Consider the following 18,811-nt stretch of genomic DNA (forward strand, 5'->3'; position numbering starts at 1 on the left):
GCCAAAAGTGTTTCAAGAAAGTTCAGTTAATATGAAAAATAAAATAGTAACTTGAAAATTGAAATTTAGTTTTTGAAAAAAACTTTTTTAATAGAAAATCTATCAATCATAGGACTTTAAACAACAACTAGAAGTTGTTTTCAGATTGATACAATTTTCTAGATTCAAAATCCTGTAGGCCATTATTGACTCCATATAAAGACAGCTATTCATTTGTTCTACTTCTTTCTCTTTTACAAATAAAATGTTTTATTGTGTTTATTAGTTTTAGTTTACAACAATAACCCATATTCTCACAATATGACAAATTCCTGATTCCTGTCCCTTTTCCAATGTAACTCGTGGCTTAAAAAAACCAATGAGTTGTGATGGCAGTTTTGTGGAAACATTTTAATGTTGAATAAAACACATTTCTCATCTGTCTCTTTCTTCTTTTTATGATGCAGACTGCTGGAGAACGGTCAGTTGGAGGTGGCTACAGGAGGCTGGGTGATGCCTGACGAAGCCAACACTCACTACTTTGCTTTGATAGATCAGCTAGTTGAAGGCCACCAGTGGCTGGAAAACAATTTGGGTATGTTTATAGATTGCCTTCTTTTATATACCTGATATCTCTCCGCAATTCTAACGGACACAGAACCATCCAACTTCCTGTTGCCCTCGTAACTCTAGAGAGACTTTTTTGTTTGTTTCTAGGGTTAAATCTCAGGTAATATCTAGTTTAAAATCCAGAAAAAGTAAAGATTTTCGGCCTTGCATGGAAACCACAAATAAAGGCGTTTTTTTTAAATGTCCAAGAAGCTATTTACCATATAATAACCGAGGACCAGATACTTTTATTGTACGCGAAAGAGCAGACTAGATATTTTAATAAACTAGTTTCATGCAAGAAAGCAAGTCATACGAGCTTGGAAAGAAATGAGTGTGGGTCACCAATGACATCATTTATATTCATGAGCGTACTATCCCTTTAAATTCTGAATAAACCACAGCTCAAGTCGTGAGTTGTGAAACCCCTAACTGAATTTTAACTGAGATACTACAAGGAATTCTGGCTCCTTTACATATTAATGATACATGAATTGGCTCAAACGCCTTTGGGAGATTTTTGTTGTGTGTTTATTATTAGTATTTTAAAATATGGAGCGGTACCTTGAGGAGAACTGCGGAGTGAAGGGTTACTCATGGATAGGTGGTCACGAATATAAACGCAAGCATCTTTAGGGGTGTCTGTCCAGTGTATCTGTATTCTAGGCGTCTAATGCTCTATCTAATCTAATTCTAATACTATTTCAAATCCCTACTGAATCCGTGCCCATTTTTTCTCTGCCACACCCAAAAATGTGACCATACAGGAAATCTGGAGTTCACTTTAAGGTAGGGTGGCATCAGCTGTTTGTGAGTTCTTTCATGAGGACCCCATGAAATGGTTTGATGTATTCTTACTTGTATTGTGCAAGATAGGAGGAAGTCATGAATGCGTTGATCCTTTAAATGTGGATAACCTCAAAGTTTACAAATCTAGAGTAAAAGTAAGCAAAGACTGATATTTTGATTTCATTGGGTCTTTAAGTGGTAATGTAATGTATTGTATTAAAGCTTAGAAACTACTGATAAGTTACAAACTTATTCGGTAGCTCCATTTGTTTAGATTGTAATACCCATTAAAATAGCTTTCTGTTATATGAGCAGTCACATTTTTACAGTACTAAGTCTTCAGATTTGTAACAGAAAGTTGGATTGAAGTTGCTTTCTCGTTTAAACTTGTTAAAGTTCATGAGGTTTGAATTTAAGGGAACGTTAACCCCAAAAATCTCCCTCAAGGTTTTCCAAACTTGAATGAATGTATTTGTTCTGTTGAACACAAAATATGATATTTTGGAGAATATGGGGAACAAAACAGTTTTGGGTCAGACAGTAGTGCCCTAGTACTATTTGGTTACAAACGTTTTTCCAAATATCTTTGTCGTGTTCAGCAGAACAACAACATTGAAACAGGTTTGGAACAACTTTAGCAAGAGTAAAGATTTGGCTGAATTATACATTTTATTCTCATTGATCTTCATTCGAGGCTTATGTAAATATTTAGTTAGAAACATTACTCAATAACAGTAGTTCGTAGTGGTTGTGACATGGTACCCATTTAGGCAACAACTTGATACAATTTTTACTTCGTGTTCCAGATGCCCAATGTTGTTTGACAAAAGACAACAAATATTGAATAATTAATAAATATTTGTATATAATCCTAAAATCTATTCTCCCGCTTTTTACCTTTTCTGTAAAGGAGTGAAACCCAAGACGGGATGGGCTGTCGATCCGTTCGGTCACTCTCCTACCCAGGCATACCTGCTCAAACAAGCCGGCCTGTCTAACATGCTGATCCAGAGAGTGCACTACTCGGTGAAGAAACACTTTGCTTCTCAGAAGACGCTAGAGTTCTTCTGGAGACAGAACTGGGGTGAGCCAGTCATTCATCTATAATCTACAGTGACATTCCATATTACTTTGAACTTGTAAATATGATGTATTTGTTTACAAATCGCATATTAAAGGTCGTACTTTGCAACAACGGCTTATAGTAGGCCTACTATTGCAACATGAGAGCGTGGCAAAATCAGTATTTATGTCCTTACCCTGCCTCTATTGTTCACCACCATAATACTATAATATAACCTATAATATAACATCAAGTGTAAGATGTTAAAAGCAATGAATTTCACTCTGTTTTCAAGGCCACTAAAAGAGAACTTCTGCCTTCGAGTTAGAAAATCATAATTGTGATGTGAGGCGTTTAAGTGCTTTGGTACAGAATTTCTGTCGGACAAAATACTTCCAACTTTTTCACCTCTTAGCAGAAACCTTTTAGCGCTGCTACAACAAAAAATTGTAAATTGATTCCCTGTGTATAATTCTCATAGCACCACAGAGTTCGACTCTACCTCATTAACCAGCTAAATGCTACTAAATGGTGTTTTCTGGCCATTTATCTTTATAGCCGTTGCATAGCAACAGGACCAAACCTGTACTGTCAGCATTCACTTCCCATTTCAAACACATTTAAGACCAACATCAGTTTAGTTTGGCTACCTGACAAACCATCAACACGGATGTCATTTCTAAAAGAATATCCTGTGTGTCCAACCGCTAATGGGTGATGAGTCAGCACCGAAACTTGGAATACTGGTATATCCCATGACCCTACGGTACAGAATACCTAGCACAGCCCGCAAAGCAGCCACAGACGACTTTCATTTTATTATATAGTAACATGTTACGAGATGTCAATCCGATCTCACAATATCCTCACGCAATTGGCATAATGTGCTGGGCTCGAAATTGCGACCAATTTAGTCACATATTCTCCTTTTATGTAACCTGTCCGACCTCAAAATATATTTGGGAGCAGATGTGTGAGTGAACATTTTGTTGTGGTGCGACCTGTTTTCATTCCTGTACAGAACACGCTAATAACTGCACAACGTATGTGCGTGCTGTGAGCTACAGTGACCGGCCCGGCCATTCATTAAGAAAACGTAATTTTCCATCCGGCAGCGCTACTTTTCCACCGTTTCCCAAAATGCTTTGAAAACGTTACGACTGCACTTGGGTATTTAAACCACCAAATATTGTCATCCGACCTATCAATATGATAAGTTTGTCTTCTTAAGGTTGCCATTTGCATGGAAATGTGACATTGTGTTGGCATTTATATGAACACATAAGATTTGTCTCATACGCATGATCATCAAGACATGACTGCAAGGCAGCATATGGCATCAGAAGACCTGAAATGTAACAAGTAATCCATCATCGTAAATGATGACAAAATTGCTTTGCCTAAAAAAATCTCTGCTCTCAGAACTGAGTGCTCTGCATCTGAAGGGTTTCGCACTTTCGATTGGAAATCTCTATAGAAGCCAGTTTGGATCACACGAGCTGCTCTGTGCCACTCATTGATTGAATCCATCTTTTATTTAGCGATTATGTTGATTAAACCCTGGGTGCTACATTTTAGCCGCGCGATCTAGAAATGGAGGTCGATGAGAGATAAATCCAATTTTTTATGAACCATCTGCAGCTGCTGGCCCCGAAGCAGTTGTAACAGATTCAACCGCGATCGCGCGGGTGTGTGCGCGCCTAGCAGAAGCTCTCTTCCATTCCAGATATTCATCTCCACAACTGGAAAAACTGCGGAAAACTGAGCCTTTGACAAGGTCAGGTAATGACCTGCCCCAAGAAAAACGCTTGGAGCTCTGTAGCATCATGCGTTATTGTCGGTCCGCGATGCTATTTCTTGTCCAGTTGATTTGCAGTTGATTACATTTCTTATTCATGGAAACATTCTGCTCGGGAGTCCAGCGTTTTCCTCTGCCTGCCTGAGTTTATCAAACTCCTTGACATGGCCAGAGGCTCAGAAAGTTGTTATCGCACAGGAAGCGGGGGAAATTAGAGCCAAATTAAGGATGGCTCACCGGTGCATCACACACCCTGGGCTCTGCCCTCAGTTTCTATCAGATATGGCTGAAACAGTTGCTGTTAGGTATTATTCTGTATGCAGTTGCACGTTGACAGTATTTGAGTAGTTAAAAATAACTGCTACAAAGAGGACATGGGCTGCACACTTTTTTTCGTAGACTTAAAGGCACGGTTCACCCAAAATACAAATTCGCATACATGTTTTTCAAAACCTGTATACTGTATTTCTCTTCCTCTGGAAAAGAAGATACTTTGAGAAAAGTCTCAATGCCTTTGTGTTCATACAATGGAAATCAATGGGGGCCAATGATGTTTGGTTGTCAACATTCTTCAAAATATCTTCTTTTTTGTTCTGCCGAAGAAAGAATACAAGTTTGCAATGAATAGAAGGTGAATAAAAATAATAATAATACGTTTTGCGTTAACTATACCTTAAATTACAATTAAAGGAGTAGTTCACTTCAAGATTGGCCCCCATTTACTATTTAATTTTTGTTCCTACTATGGAGTAGTGAATGGGGCACATTTTGAAATGAACTACTCCTTTAATGTTATTGCATTTTGTCAAACCATTTTAAGCACAAGTGCACAATGTGAACCAAGAAGATTTTCCAAGAGCAGGAAACAAGAGGAGTCATGGGACACGTCCACCCACATACCATTGTTTCCCGTTGTCTAACTGCATCTGTTTGGGAAACACACTTTTGCCCCGGGTCTAGTGTTAAAACACTGGCAAAATGGACTCGTAACTTCTCGTATAGATTTTGGACCGTATACGCTGCCGAACAAATATGATTACAGTTCATTTGGCTGCAAGAGCATACACTCCGTGCCAAGCTGAATTAACTTCCAACTCTATGTAATTCCATATATCACCATTTACCAGACAGCCAGACCGCTTCGTGCTTCACATCTGCTCTCTTGTCTAAAGAAAAATCCTGCATTATTTATTTGCGTGGCTTTTGTGAAGGTCACTCTGGCGCGCAGGCCATGCTGAATGGGTAATTGAATATTTTTTCATGGCAAATAAAATGTGATTTGATTTTTGACGCTAGTGGGTAATTTCATGATTTGCTGCTTTGAAACCGGATGGTTTTCCTTTGATATAAAACGGCTTGCGTTTCTTCACAAGACTGGAAACGGGAATTCTAAAGTGTAAGCCTCGTGTTGCTGCTGCAAATTAAAACAGCTGAATATGTTGTCTAAGAAGATGACGTTATTAGCTGTGGAGTAACGTGTCGGCTACTTGATCTAAAAGTCATCCTATTTTGTTTTCATAACCTCACGTTGTTTCGGAGCAAATCGAACAAAGACGAACAATCTCACACTTGCTTGAATTTGTTACATTTTCCCCTACAGAACAGGATGCATCATCAGACATTTTGTGTCACATGATGCCATTCTACAGCTACGATGTTCCCCATACGTGCGGGCCCGACCCGAAGATCTGCTGCCAGTTTGACTTCAAGCGGCTGCCTGGAGGAAGAGTCAGCTGTCCGTGGAGAATTCCACCTCAAGCCATCACAGATAATAATGTACAGGAGAGGTACAGATAAACATGCCTGCTACTTACACTAAAGACTACATGTTTGAGTGGGACCACATAAAATTATTTTATAATTCAAAGCACTGCATAAGTGAAATTGACTTTTTTAATATTCATGCAAGTCGATTCCTTCAAATCTGATCAGTTTTCTTCACTAAGTTTAATCTTTCTTTGTGTAGAGCTCGGATGCTGCTGGACCAATACAGAAAGAAATCAAAGCTGTTTCGGACCAAGGTGCTGCTGGCTCCGCTTGGAGATGATTTCCGTTACACTGAAGCTGTGGAATGGGATCAACAATATGAGAACTACCAAAAACTCTTTGACTACATGAATTCTCACCCTGAGCTCCACGTCAAGGTCTGGCATAATTGGAATAGGTTCAACGTTTTAAGGTTTAAATATTCGTTATAAAAGAACCGCTTAAAAATGTATTTTTTATCATTATTTACTGGCTGCAATGTCCAAGCCTGTATGTAGGAACAAAAAAGATGATATTGCAGTGCATCCTGGGGCTCATTACTTTAAAACGGGGGCTCGGAGTGTCAATTGAAAAAGCCATGAATGCATTAAATTAACAATTCCACAGTTTCTACATTTTAACAAGATGTATATACATTCTTACACATATTGCTGCGGAAAAATTAGAGATCCATTAAATTTTTGTTTGTTTTCTGAATTTACGATTTATAGGTAGGTGTTTAGGTAAAAGTCAATTTTTGTTTTATTGTGTAAACTACTATACATTTTTCTCCCAAATTTAAATATTATACATTTCTATTATTCTACTATTTTTAGACCTCACATACTACAAAGAAAACAAGTTCATATTCGTGTTTAAGCTGTAGCGGTTTTAGCGGCATGTTAAAATAATGACAAGCTTTGCTCACCAAATAATTTCTTCACCAGATCTGTCAAGATCAAATTAATCAAGTGAGTTATTAAAACATCAGTTAAAGTCAAGGAGTTAGTTTAGCTCAATGTAAAATACGTATAATAATCTTTATTAAATATACATATTTTACAGTCTCTGATTAGTAATGTACAGTATAACAATATTGGTATTCATTCGTCCAGCGAATGCATCAATGATTAATACACTTTACGTTATCTCATGGCCATAAGTTACGTTTCTTCACTAAACAGAGACTGGAGCAAAGGTAGCATAAATCTAACACGGTTTAAGGGATTTTGAAAAGTTCCGGCCTCGTGGCCCTGTGGTAGGCCGCAGTCCATTGTCCCTTCAACCCCCCCACTGGTTTCTTGTTGAGGCAGGTCCAAAGAAAAGAAAAGAAACGAAACAAGGAAAAGAAGAGATGGAAGAGAGTGATCTCTTATTTAAGTTGTTAGGAATTCACACAATATAGCTGTGACTGACCCAATCAGACGATGGCACCTTTGGAGAGAAAGTAATTGTCTTTGTCTTCCAGCACTTACTTTACAGAGAGCTGATTGGGTGACCTATAAGAACACTTATTTAGATGAAAGAACAGTCGTGTCAGATAAGTTCTTGAGATTTGAATGTATTCGACAGACACTGAACTGGAAGGGCCACAATACATCTTGAAATGCTGATGAAATTAACATTTGGAATGGTATAATCATTTTATCCACGGCTATATATGTAGTCTTGAACACAGGAAGGCTATGAACATTTATTTGTTCAGAAATTGTAAGAACATTGTCAATAGAATCTTTTTTGCTGAACAAAGTTTGAGAACTATATGTTTCTGAACATGATGAGGATGAGGAAATGGACAACATTTGTTTTGTTTTTATTAGAAAAGAACAGTCCATTTTAATATTGGGAGTATGAGGACCGTTCAAGTATGCACCTAACCCTGATTTGGTTTAATCGCAGGCCCAATTTGGCACCATCTCTGATTATTTTGAGGCCATGCGTAAAAGCACTGGCTTGGATCCAACTGGCACGAGTGTTGGCACGCCGGCCCTACCAGTAATAAGTGGAGACTTTTTTACTTATGCAGACCGAGATGACCACTACTGGAGCGGCTACTTCACATCACGACCCTTCTATAAACGTCTGGACCGTATGCTGGAATCATACCTCAGGTAATGTGAAGAGGGCTTGGGTTTATCTCCTCAATGATAAATGATCATTATTATTTGACTAATGGATGGCTCTGATAACAGATATTATTGTCTTAATCTTTTAAAACATAAAGCAGAAGATCATATGACTTGGTTGTATTGTCATAGTGAGACTGAAGCCTGTGATGAGGTCACAGCGCATTAAAGGGATATTTCACCCATAAATGATTCTTTGTTCACCATTTACTCACCCCCGTGAGTGACTTTCTTTTGCAGAACACAAAAGATGATATTTTCAAGTATGTTGGTAACTGGCTCTCATTGACTCAATTTCTCAGAATATCGTCTTTTGTGTTCCACAGAAGAAAGAATCATATACAGACGTGCTCAAATTTGTTGGTTGGTACCTTTATGTCTCATTGAAATAATGCTTCATACCTCCTGAAGAGTGATGGAATTGAAAACTATTGTATCATGTATACTTGCATGCCTTTGGTATGTCATAGAATAAAGCAAAGAAGCTTAGGAAAGAAATGAATTATGGCTTATTCTACAAAGATATTCTAAAATGGCCTGGACACATTTGTTGGTACCCCTTAGCAAAGATAATACATAATTGGATTATAGTGATATTTAAAACTTATTTGTTTCTTTAATTAGTATCACACATGTATCCGATCTTGTAATCCGTCATTCAGCTTATTAAAATGGAGAAAAGTTGTCACTGTGCTGTTTGGTATCATTGTGTGGCCTTCACTGAACATTGACCAGAGAAGGCAAAGGATAGAGTTGTCCTAGAAACGCATAAAGAGCATGGTAAAGGTAAAGGATAAGACTACAAGACCATCTCCAAGCAGCTTGATGTTCTTGTGACAACAGTTGCGAATATTATTATGAAGTTCAAGGTCCATGGAATTGTGGCCAACCTCCATGGGTGCGGCTGCAAGAGGAAAATCGACCCCAGATTGAACAGAATGATAGTTTGAATGGTAGAAAAAGATCAAAGGATAACTGCCAAACAGATACAGGCTGAACTCCAAGGTGACGGTACGTCAGTTTCTGATCGCACCATCCGTCGTTTTTTAGCAAAAGTGGGCTCCGTGGAAGAAGATCCAGGAGGACTCCACTTTTGAAAGAAAAACATAAACAGGCCAGATTTGAATGTGCTAGATCTCATATTGACAAGCCACAATCCTTCTGGGAGAATGTGTTTTGGACAGATGAGTCAAACTGGAGATTTTTGGCAAGTCACATCAGCTCTATGTTAAAAAAAATCAAGCTTTCAAAAACGTGAACGCCATACCTACAGTGAAACATGGAGGAGGCTCGTGATGTTTTGGGGCTGCATCTGGCACAGGGTGCCTTGAATCTGTGCAGGGAACAATACAATCTCAAAACTATCAAGGCATTCTGGAGCGAAACGTACTGCCCAGTGTCACAAAGCTCTGTCTCAGTCGCAGGTCATGGGTCCTCCAACAGGATAATGACCCAAAACACACAGCTAAAATCACCCAAGACTGGATAAGAACAAAACATTGGACTATTCTGAAGTGGCTTTCTATAAGTCCTGATCTGAATCCTATCGAACATCGATGGAAAGAGCTGCAACTTGCAGTCTGGAAAAGGCAACCATCAAACCTGAGATGGCTGGAGCAGTTTGTTCAGGAAGAGTGGGCCAAACTACCTGTTAACAGGTGTGGAAGTCTCATTGAGAGCAATAGCTTGCAGCAATTGCCTCTTAAGGTTGTGCAATAAAATATTAGGTTAGTGGTCCCATCATTTTTGTCCATGACATTTTCATTCGTTTTATTATTTACAATATTATGTTGAATAAAAAATCTAAAGCAAAGTCTGATTTCTATTAAATATGGAATAAACAATGGTGGACGCCATTTACTTTTGTCAGTTTCAAGTTACTTCAGAGAAAATTGTACAGTCTTCTTTTTTTGTGGAGTGGTACTAACACATTTGAGCACGTCTGTACATACTGTATACTTTTAAATGACTTAAAGGTCAATAATAGATTATCACAAAATATTATCACTAATATATGACATTTGAAAGAAAAAGTTCTTGCAGCCTTTTTAAAGTTCTGTGTAGCTTTCATGTATTTGCTGGGTTCTGGATAATGACGATTTGTGATAGTGTTACGTATTGATTTTCTAAAATGTGCTTCTGCACAGACTGCAATGAAAGGCATAAAGGCTGTTGGATATCTGACTTGTTCTTTTCTTAATTGCATATAAACGTCAAATCGACGCTGTCAACCCGCTCATAATGATGAAAGTTGTCTATAAAGAGAACTAAGTTGAACTCCTTCACCCTTAAACAGATTTTATGAAAATGTGCCACAGTTGTCCCATGATTTCCATGCTATTATTTTATTGTTATAAATGGTATACGGCACACTACTTTGTTTGAAACATTACATCATGGACGGTTGGCAACCTGTTCGTAGATACGTCAGAACATTGTTTACTGTCGGAACATGATAGGGATGTGAATTTTCAGGATGTATTGTACACCCTCGCCCTGCTCTCTCAAAGGTGGCCGTACACAAACATGTGAATAGATCGGTTACACCATCAGCAAACACACAGAGAACTCTCTTTAATACAGTATTTGCATTTTGATGGGTGTGTAAATGTCGGCGTTCATCAGTATGCAGCCATTAAACGTTTCGCCGTTCTACACCGTGACTTCTTTCACGCTGCAAATAGGACTTTTTGTTAAGCTCTGTTCAATTTCACACAAACGCAAATGTATTCCGAGACACAAACACTCACGTACTGGATATTGCGTCAGAGGTCATTTAACGTTTAATTCATTATTAAAGCCTGGGTTCGGTTCACAACGGAACGGATGGCAGACGTTTGTTTGATGTGTGGTATGTAGGTCGCACACACTGTGCATTTTTTTGTGTTATTACTGTGCGCTGCTTACAGAGCTGCCTGCGAACGAGAGACAGAAAAGTTTTTTTAAACTGCTGGCTTTAACTTCGGATTTGAAAAGGCTGTTTGGAAACCAAACCAATTTAAGCAGCGAGTCACTTTGAAACGTCGTTCCAGATTGGCGACGTTCTCGCTCCGGAGATTTGCTTGTAAAGCTGACAAAGAAGTGTCAATAAAACCTTTCGCACAACCGAATGCTTAAGGTCATATTTCAACCCAACAAGATCAAATAAAATCGATATGTATGATAAAAGGAGTTCTGTTTTATAAATCATTATGATTGTATTGTACATTTTTTTTAATCGTTGACCTTAACCCAAAAATTCTTAAGAATGGTTTAATTAATTAATTATTTTAATATTGAATGGGTGTAAGATAGAAAGAAAAAAATACAGTGTTAATTTAATAAATATTTTCATTCATATTTGACCAATGTGTGACATTAAGTCTTTCCACATCAAATATAATGATATAATAATAATAATATCAATAAATATACAACAACAGCATAATACAAATACACATAATAATCGATCATTCCACGGACCTGTTTCAGAAGTATATTAACCCTGAAATGAGGGAAACTCCAGCCGTTTCTACAAGAGGTAACTTCTACTAGGAGTCAGTAACCATAGTAACTTACTCTGCGAACCTAACCTGGTCGGGATCAGGTTTTCTTCGTTAAACCCAAAGTTTCTTTCCATCTCCTCCCCTTTTTGAAGGGTGACGCTTTCTCAGTGACTACAATGTCATGTGCTTTTATAGAGGATCCTGTATGTGAAGAGGCTGTATTAATTCATAGGGATGTACTTTGATTTCAGCAGAGCAATTTAATAATTTCTTTACAGTGTATTAGACAAAATGCAACAATGATATCAGCCATCGTGGTTGTGTATAACAATAGAGCATATGGATTGATCATGGATTGTGGTAGTCAATGTAAGTCTACCCAGAGTTAATAGAACTAACTCAAATCAAAAAAGTTCACATTTTAACTCCGTGTTGGTTTAACCTCCTTATTGAAACTGCCCCAGGTGTATTATTATTGTTGTTTGTGTTATAATAATATACAACAACATTATATTTAACTTGGAAGGCCTTAATGTCACACATTTAATGTCAAATATTAATGATAATATTAAATAAATTAATAATATTTAATTATTTAATAAACATACTATAATAAAATACAGCAACAACAACAGTTGTTTATTATTATTCTTGTTATAATTATTATACATTTACTAATATTATCCTTAATGTCACATTTTAATGTCAAATAAAAAAGCCTTCCAAGAGAAATATAAGTGTTATAATAATTAATATGTAGTAATAATAATAATACTAGAGTAAATTATGGTTTGGACATATTCTTGTTTGGGTGAACCCAAATTCATCACAAGTGGAATACTTTTCACATTTCTTTGTGAAACGACAATCTAAAAAGCTGTCACATTAAGGAAACGTTTTGATGCCCTAAGGACATTTGTATCCGACTGTCACAGACCTCTCAAAGCTGCAACAAAGAGGGAGACCAGAAATGCCAATCTTTGCAAAAACATTTATTAAATAATATAAGAAAATATAAATCAAAGTAACAGGCAGGTTAGGAAGAGGTTTATTGCCAAGTCTGCTTGCACACACAAGGAATTTTCTTTGGTGTTGGAAGCTTCTAGTACAGACATTCAACACAATGACAATAGAAATATAATAAGATTTACGGTTTAAAAGATTCTAAGATCATTAAATAAGAATTTTATTAAATGATAACAAAATAAAGATCAAAACAAAGCAACTCGTAATCCACATGGCAAACTGAGAATTAGAAACATAACAAAAGATCTAACAGGACAAGAACCAGATTAACCCAATACAACAACTGACCAAGGACAAATGAGACACTAGGGATATATATATATATATATACATGGGATAACAAGCAGCAAACAAGGAACACCGAACCAGTACTCAAAGAAACGACGAAGAACTACAAAATGTCACAGGGGAACAGGAATCTTCAAATAATCGCAATAATAGATTTATTTCACAGTCCATCAGTTTGGTTTGAGAGAACATCTCTTGATATTTGTTTGCAGGGCAGCTGAGATCATCTACTCTTTGACAAGGGCCAACATTCAGAAGTATGACAAGCCCAGCGATTTCCCAGCCAGTGATAATTACAAATTGCTGACAGAGGCAAGACGCAACCTGGGTCTCTTTCAGCACCACGATGCCATCACAGGCACAGGCAAAGACTGGGTGGTTGCGGACTATGGAACCAGGTACAGTACAGCACATTACTTAAAACAATCGAAATAGTTAGTATATCACCCCTTCTGTTGTTTAAATGTCCATCTTTTGGATCACCAGCCTAGAAACGAAACCATGAAGTTAGGTATTGAACCATGGACACACATTAAATGGATAATGTGAAAAACAAATGATTTTTGTCACAATTTTCAACAGAATAAATGATGATATGTTTGTATTCAGGTTAAAGGCCACCAAACCACCCAAAAGATTGGTGTAAAACTGCTAGTAGTGATATTTGTTCATCTGTAAATGTTGAGAATGCTTGAACATGGATTAAAGTCAGGCCTTGTAAAAGTGTTTCTGTTTATAGGAGGTACTCATTTATTCATCGTCATAACTGTTCTTTATTTTTAAAAGGTTGTTTCACTCCATTATGAATGTGAAGCGAGTTATTGTGACCTCAGCCCATTGGTTAGTGCTTAAGGACAAACAAACATATAGCCACGATCCATCAAATCCATTTCTTCAAATGGTGAGTGTTCTTCACCTTATATCCACAAAGTGCTGATACTAGACCAAAGTCTGGTGGTTCACATCTGAACAGAACCAATGTTTCTTTACCATTATAGGATGATGCTCAACAAGCTCAAGATGCCTTACCTCATAAAACCGTTCTTAAGCTTCACGATAGGCCAAGGTAACTTTTGTTTCTTTAAAGCTGTCTTGTTTTTCAAAACATCAGCTGTCTCTGTTTTTGATAATGGCTTCCTGGGACTGGATTCACGAAACTGTTCTTACACCCTGTCTACTAAAAACGCATTAGCACTCATTATAATTAGATAATATATGTTAGAAATGTTGTCCACACTGGATGGGGCGCGGCCTGTCACGTCTGGTGTAGACACGGTCTTAAGACAAAATATAAGATTGTTCTTAAGATTAATTATAGGAAGTTTGTAAGAATGTTCGTAAGTGCGATTCTCAAACATTTCTTAAAACGTTTTTTAAACGTTTCTTAAGAACATCAACATTTTTGTCGTAAGAATAAAATTATATTATTTGTTAAAGATTAGCTTGCTCGTGTAGTAACTGTACATGTTTATCTATAAAATAAATGTTATGTGTGTAACAAGCACCTTACATTCTTATATAGCCTGTATATACTGTATAAGCATGTGATGTTTGAAACAGCATTTACAAGCATATGACGCATGTTAGCTAAAATGTTAGCAAGCGTTAAAAAAATATACTTCTTATTATTCCTTTTGTCTTTCACTACGCCATAATTCTTGTGACCCTCTCCGTTAAGAGTCACTTTGTCCCAGAATAAATGTAAAGACCACTCCATATTTAATAATTCAAGCTAAAGTAGGCGAGCTAGACCTTATCATTATTATATCAATATAAATATTCCTTAATGGCAAGAAAACGTCAAAATTATGACACTGTCTCAATAAAATACACGTCACATGTGAAACAGCAAATACAGTACATGTATTTTACATGTTACCTTTTGAGATTTAAGACAACCGTGAGGCTGTCTTAATTTTAAGATGATATTTATTTTTTATTTCGAGTATTTGGATTTCCTAGGATCAATCTTGAGAAAATGTTTAAGTTTTTCTGGGGAATACATAACATTACTAACTTTTTTTCTTAAATAAGAATTTTAGAAAAATAGGGCATTTACCCCCCGTTTTGTGAATCCGAGCCCTGGTGCTTATGTTAGTAGAATAACTAATAAAAATGATTTTTTTGTGGTTGCCAGGTTTGTTGTGGTTTATAACCCCACAGAACAGGCCAGGACATCTATGGTTACGCTGTATGTGAACACCCTTCATGTACGTGTGCTTGATGCGCTTGGTCATGTAGTTCACGCTCAGGTCTGTGCAGTATGGAACGATGCCACCAATGCTGCTACTGACGTCTTCCAGGTGAGATATTGATATATTGCATTGATGCACTCATTGATCAAATCATCAGTGGTAGAAAAATATACAGATCGGACCGTGAAAATATCTATTAGTACTTTTATTTTTGTACATTTTAATTATTCAATTAGTATTCATATAATAGTTCCCCATGTATTCTGCCCTACAAAGGCAAAGTGGGTCAGTTGTGGCCTGGGGGTTAGAGAGTTGGGCCTGTGATCAGAAGGTTGCTCGTTCAAATCTCAGTGCCAGCAGGTCATGACTGAAGTGCCCTTGACCAAGACGCCTTACCCCTGATTGCTCTGCAGTAATGTGTCACTGTAAAAATACTACTTGTAAGTCGCTTTGGATAAAAGCGTCTGCCAAATGAATAAATGTAAATGTAAAGTGCAGTAACTACACTCACACTGAAACGAATTTTTCACTCCAGCCAGTTATTGCAGCAAGTAACTGCAATTTCGACACTCTTGTTTCTCTGAAACTGGACAAAATTGAAACAGGAGACAGATGTTGCAAAGCCCATTTCAAACCTTATTTTAATTTTGACCAAATGTGTAGTTACTCCACTTTGCCTTTGTAGGGCAAAATTACTTCTTGAAAATATGTCGAAATATATAAAAAAACAGGTGTATAGTTTTCGTTTATGGGAATTCAATAAAAAAGAATAAAAACAAAAAATGGTTTTAGTTGTTGGCTGCAACAGTTTAGCATTTCCTTGCCCGTCACCTTATGTTTTTTTGCATGACCTTGACATCCTCAATGTGTTGTTTTCTGCAGTTGTCATTTGTAGCTCACGCTGCTCCGCTGGGTCTCAGTGTGTACCAGCTTTCAGAAGGAATGGAGCAGAGGACTGAAGCTTCCAAATACACGTTTCCTCAGGAAGGCAGGCACATTTCAATCAGCGGATTGGAACATTTCAGACAGTCCTACCACCAGTATGCCTCTTCTGTTCGAATAGAAAATTCTCACCTGGAACTGTCCATCTCTACGGTCACAGGTCTTTTAGAGGTTAGACCGTTGCCACTGTTCGCAGGTATTGTGGGGTAATACTTTATGAATGACTCTCTAACAACCAGAACATGTCTGTAACATACAGAGAGTGAGGCTGAAGGACAGTGGGTCAGAACACCAGGCCAAGGTGGAGTTTCTTTGGTACAGCACCACCAGCAACAAAGACAAAAGTGGAGCTTACCTGTTTCTGCCTGACGGAGATGCAACGGTAAGATGTTGTAAATGAATCCAGGTGTGTAGAGCTGTGCATTTTAGTTGCCTTGCTATCAAGTGGCCACTGTACTACTAACACTCTTATGCAGCTCATACATACAAAAAACAAATGTAATCAATAGTACATTTCTGTGACTACTTAACTGTGTAAAGCCGCAGTCAGACTTTGCTTTGAGCATGAGAAGATCGTTTGGACGGTGGTACGAAAATAGGCGGGCATGATACCTCCATTTTTCACATTTCTGTACAGACGTTTTGATCTTCTATTGGTCTCACGCACTCACGTGATGCTGCGAATTCGCACGTCAGAGTTCATCAAACTTTATATTTGCTATGCAGCGAAATGCGAAAAATCATTTGACGGGCTTTGCGTTTCCGGTCTGTCGCATGCGTATGAATGGATGTCATTGGAGGGAAATGTCAAGTATGACCGCAGCATTACTTGGCTGGCAATGAACAGGTCTTTCCAACTGAGCCCTGCCCACCTATGGGGTCTTCTTCATCACTGGCAAACAAAATAGAATGCACGATTCAATGTGGCAGCGACCTGAAATCTTTCAAACTGATTGGTGAACCAATTCAGACCCTTCTGCCCATAGTAGAATCAATTCTTTGAAAAGGATTGACTTAATAGAGAGATTCATTTGCAAATAAAAAAAAGAGACTCATTACATTTTGCGTAATGTTAAAATGAAGTAACCTTAGGAGCATTGTCCATAGTAATATGCAGTTTTTAATTTGAAGTACCGATCTTTACACTTACTCTTTAAAGTACATATTTCTATGTAACTTAAAGGGACAGTTCTCCCAAAAAGGAACCTTTAGCTATCATTCACTGTATTTAATCTGTATAGCAGACAAAAGATACACCACTCACAAAATATTAGTGATATGCTGTTCACAAGTTAGCTGAGGCATGGTATTCATCTCTTCTTGAAGGGCTGCCCTCAGGTCATTGAGGTTCTAGGGTGCAGGGTTACAACCCTCTACATGGTGACTCAGCTGATCCCATAGGTTTTCTTTGGGGTTCAGGTCTGGAGTTCAGGTCTCTACTCCATTTGAGGTACTCAGATCACTGCGGTCTGCAAAGGAACAACGAATAGTGGTACCATCCCAAAAAGGAAAAAAGTCACTCTCCCGTACCTTCTCTGGATCTGTTCCACATTGGTGGAATGATCTACCTGATGCTACAAGATCAGCAGACTCTGTTGCCATCTTTAAAAAACGCCTAAAAACGCACCTCTTCCGTCAACATGTCTCTGATTGATTTATCCTAATTCTTTTCCCTTTCCTTCTTAAAAAAAAAATATATATATATATACTAACCTCACTATTCTTAGCTTTGTATGCTAGGCTTTAATGGACTAGTTTGATGCACTTATGTATTTGGTTGCTTATGTTGTTATAATTGCTTCCAATGTTTCCTCATCTGTAAGTCGCTTTGGATAAAAGCGTCTGCTAAATGACTAAATGTAAATGTACCCCATTCTCCAGAAGTCATTCCCTGATGATGCGACCTCAATGAGCTGGGACACCGCTTCCTTCTCTTAGCTCTACCACCTGCATCCTGCTCGCTGCGTTAGCCTCGGAACAATGAGAAAAGACAGCTGAGAGTATGCTTCTAAAACCTTTGATGCAGTGTCTGCCTCCTGGAAAAACTAAAAAGATAGACTGTTCCAAAGTTTAGGAGCTAGATAGGAAAAGGATCTACCACCTGCACTTGACTGGAGCCTTGAGAACGTAGTGAACGTGCAGGACTGTAATACAAGAAAAGGTCACTCAGGTACTGAGGCGCTAAACTGTATTGAATAAAACACCAAGATTCTTTGCTGACGACAAGGTTTTTATGGACCATCCGTCAAAAGTTAAACCGTATTCTTATTTGTTACAAACATTGGAATATTTTGGTCCAATAAGTAACACTTTTGTTTTGTCAGAGTTAAGTAATAAAAAGTTGTTACTCATCCAGTTTGTTATATCGTATGTACATTCCATTATTCTGTTGACCTCATGAGGCTTAGAGGAAATATAAAGTTCATTATCATCAGCATGACCGTGAAAGCTTATTCTTTGTCGCTTTATTATCTCCTAGAGGTAGCATGTATAGTACGAAGAGCGTAGGCCCTAAAACTGAGCCCTGTGGTACACCGTACAGGACTTGTGATTTGCCTGACGGCTCATTGTTTATTGCTACAAATTGAAAACAGGCGGATAAGTAACATTTAATCCATTTCAAAGCTATTCCATTAATGCCAACGTAATTTAGCAGCACTAAGGTCTAGCAGCATCAATAAGGAGATACAGCCTTGGTCAGACACTAAAAGCAGATCATTTGTAACTCTGATCAAAGCAGTCTCTGTACTGTGATGTGCTCTAAA

At 37.7% G+C, this 18,811-nt stretch overlaps 1 protein-coding gene across 1 annotated transcript in view; it reads left to right on the forward strand.

Moving 5' to 3' along the window:
- The window catches only part of man2a1 (mannosidase, alpha, class 2A, member 1), a 40,677-nt gene that overhangs the window by 7,910 nt on the left and 13,956 nt on the right, over positions 1-18,811 (forward strand). The window contains exons 5-15 of the mRNA XM_079482714.1: positions 447-574; positions 2,288-2,461; positions 5,839-6,025; positions 6,205-6,382; positions 7,884-8,095; positions 13,122-13,307; positions 13,696-13,810; positions 13,908-13,975; positions 15,047-15,212; positions 15,987-16,217; positions 16,306-16,428. Coding sequence (XP_079338840.1) covers positions 447-574; positions 2,288-2,461; positions 5,839-6,025; positions 6,205-6,382; positions 7,884-8,095; positions 13,122-13,307; positions 13,696-13,810; positions 13,908-13,975; positions 15,047-15,212; positions 15,987-16,217; positions 16,306-16,428 — 1,768 coding nt within the window. The remainder of the gene's footprint in view (positions 1-446; positions 575-2,287; positions 2,462-5,838; positions 6,026-6,204; positions 6,383-7,883; positions 8,096-13,121; positions 13,308-13,695; positions 13,811-13,907; positions 13,976-15,046; positions 15,213-15,986; positions 16,218-16,305; positions 16,429-18,811) is intronic.

Source organism: Barbatula barbatula (genome assembly GCF_947034865.1).
Source record: "Barbatula barbatula genome assembly, chromosome: 2".
In the NCBI taxonomy this organism is placed as follows: Eukaryota; Metazoa; Chordata; class Actinopteri; order Cypriniformes; family Nemacheilidae; genus Barbatula; species Barbatula barbatula.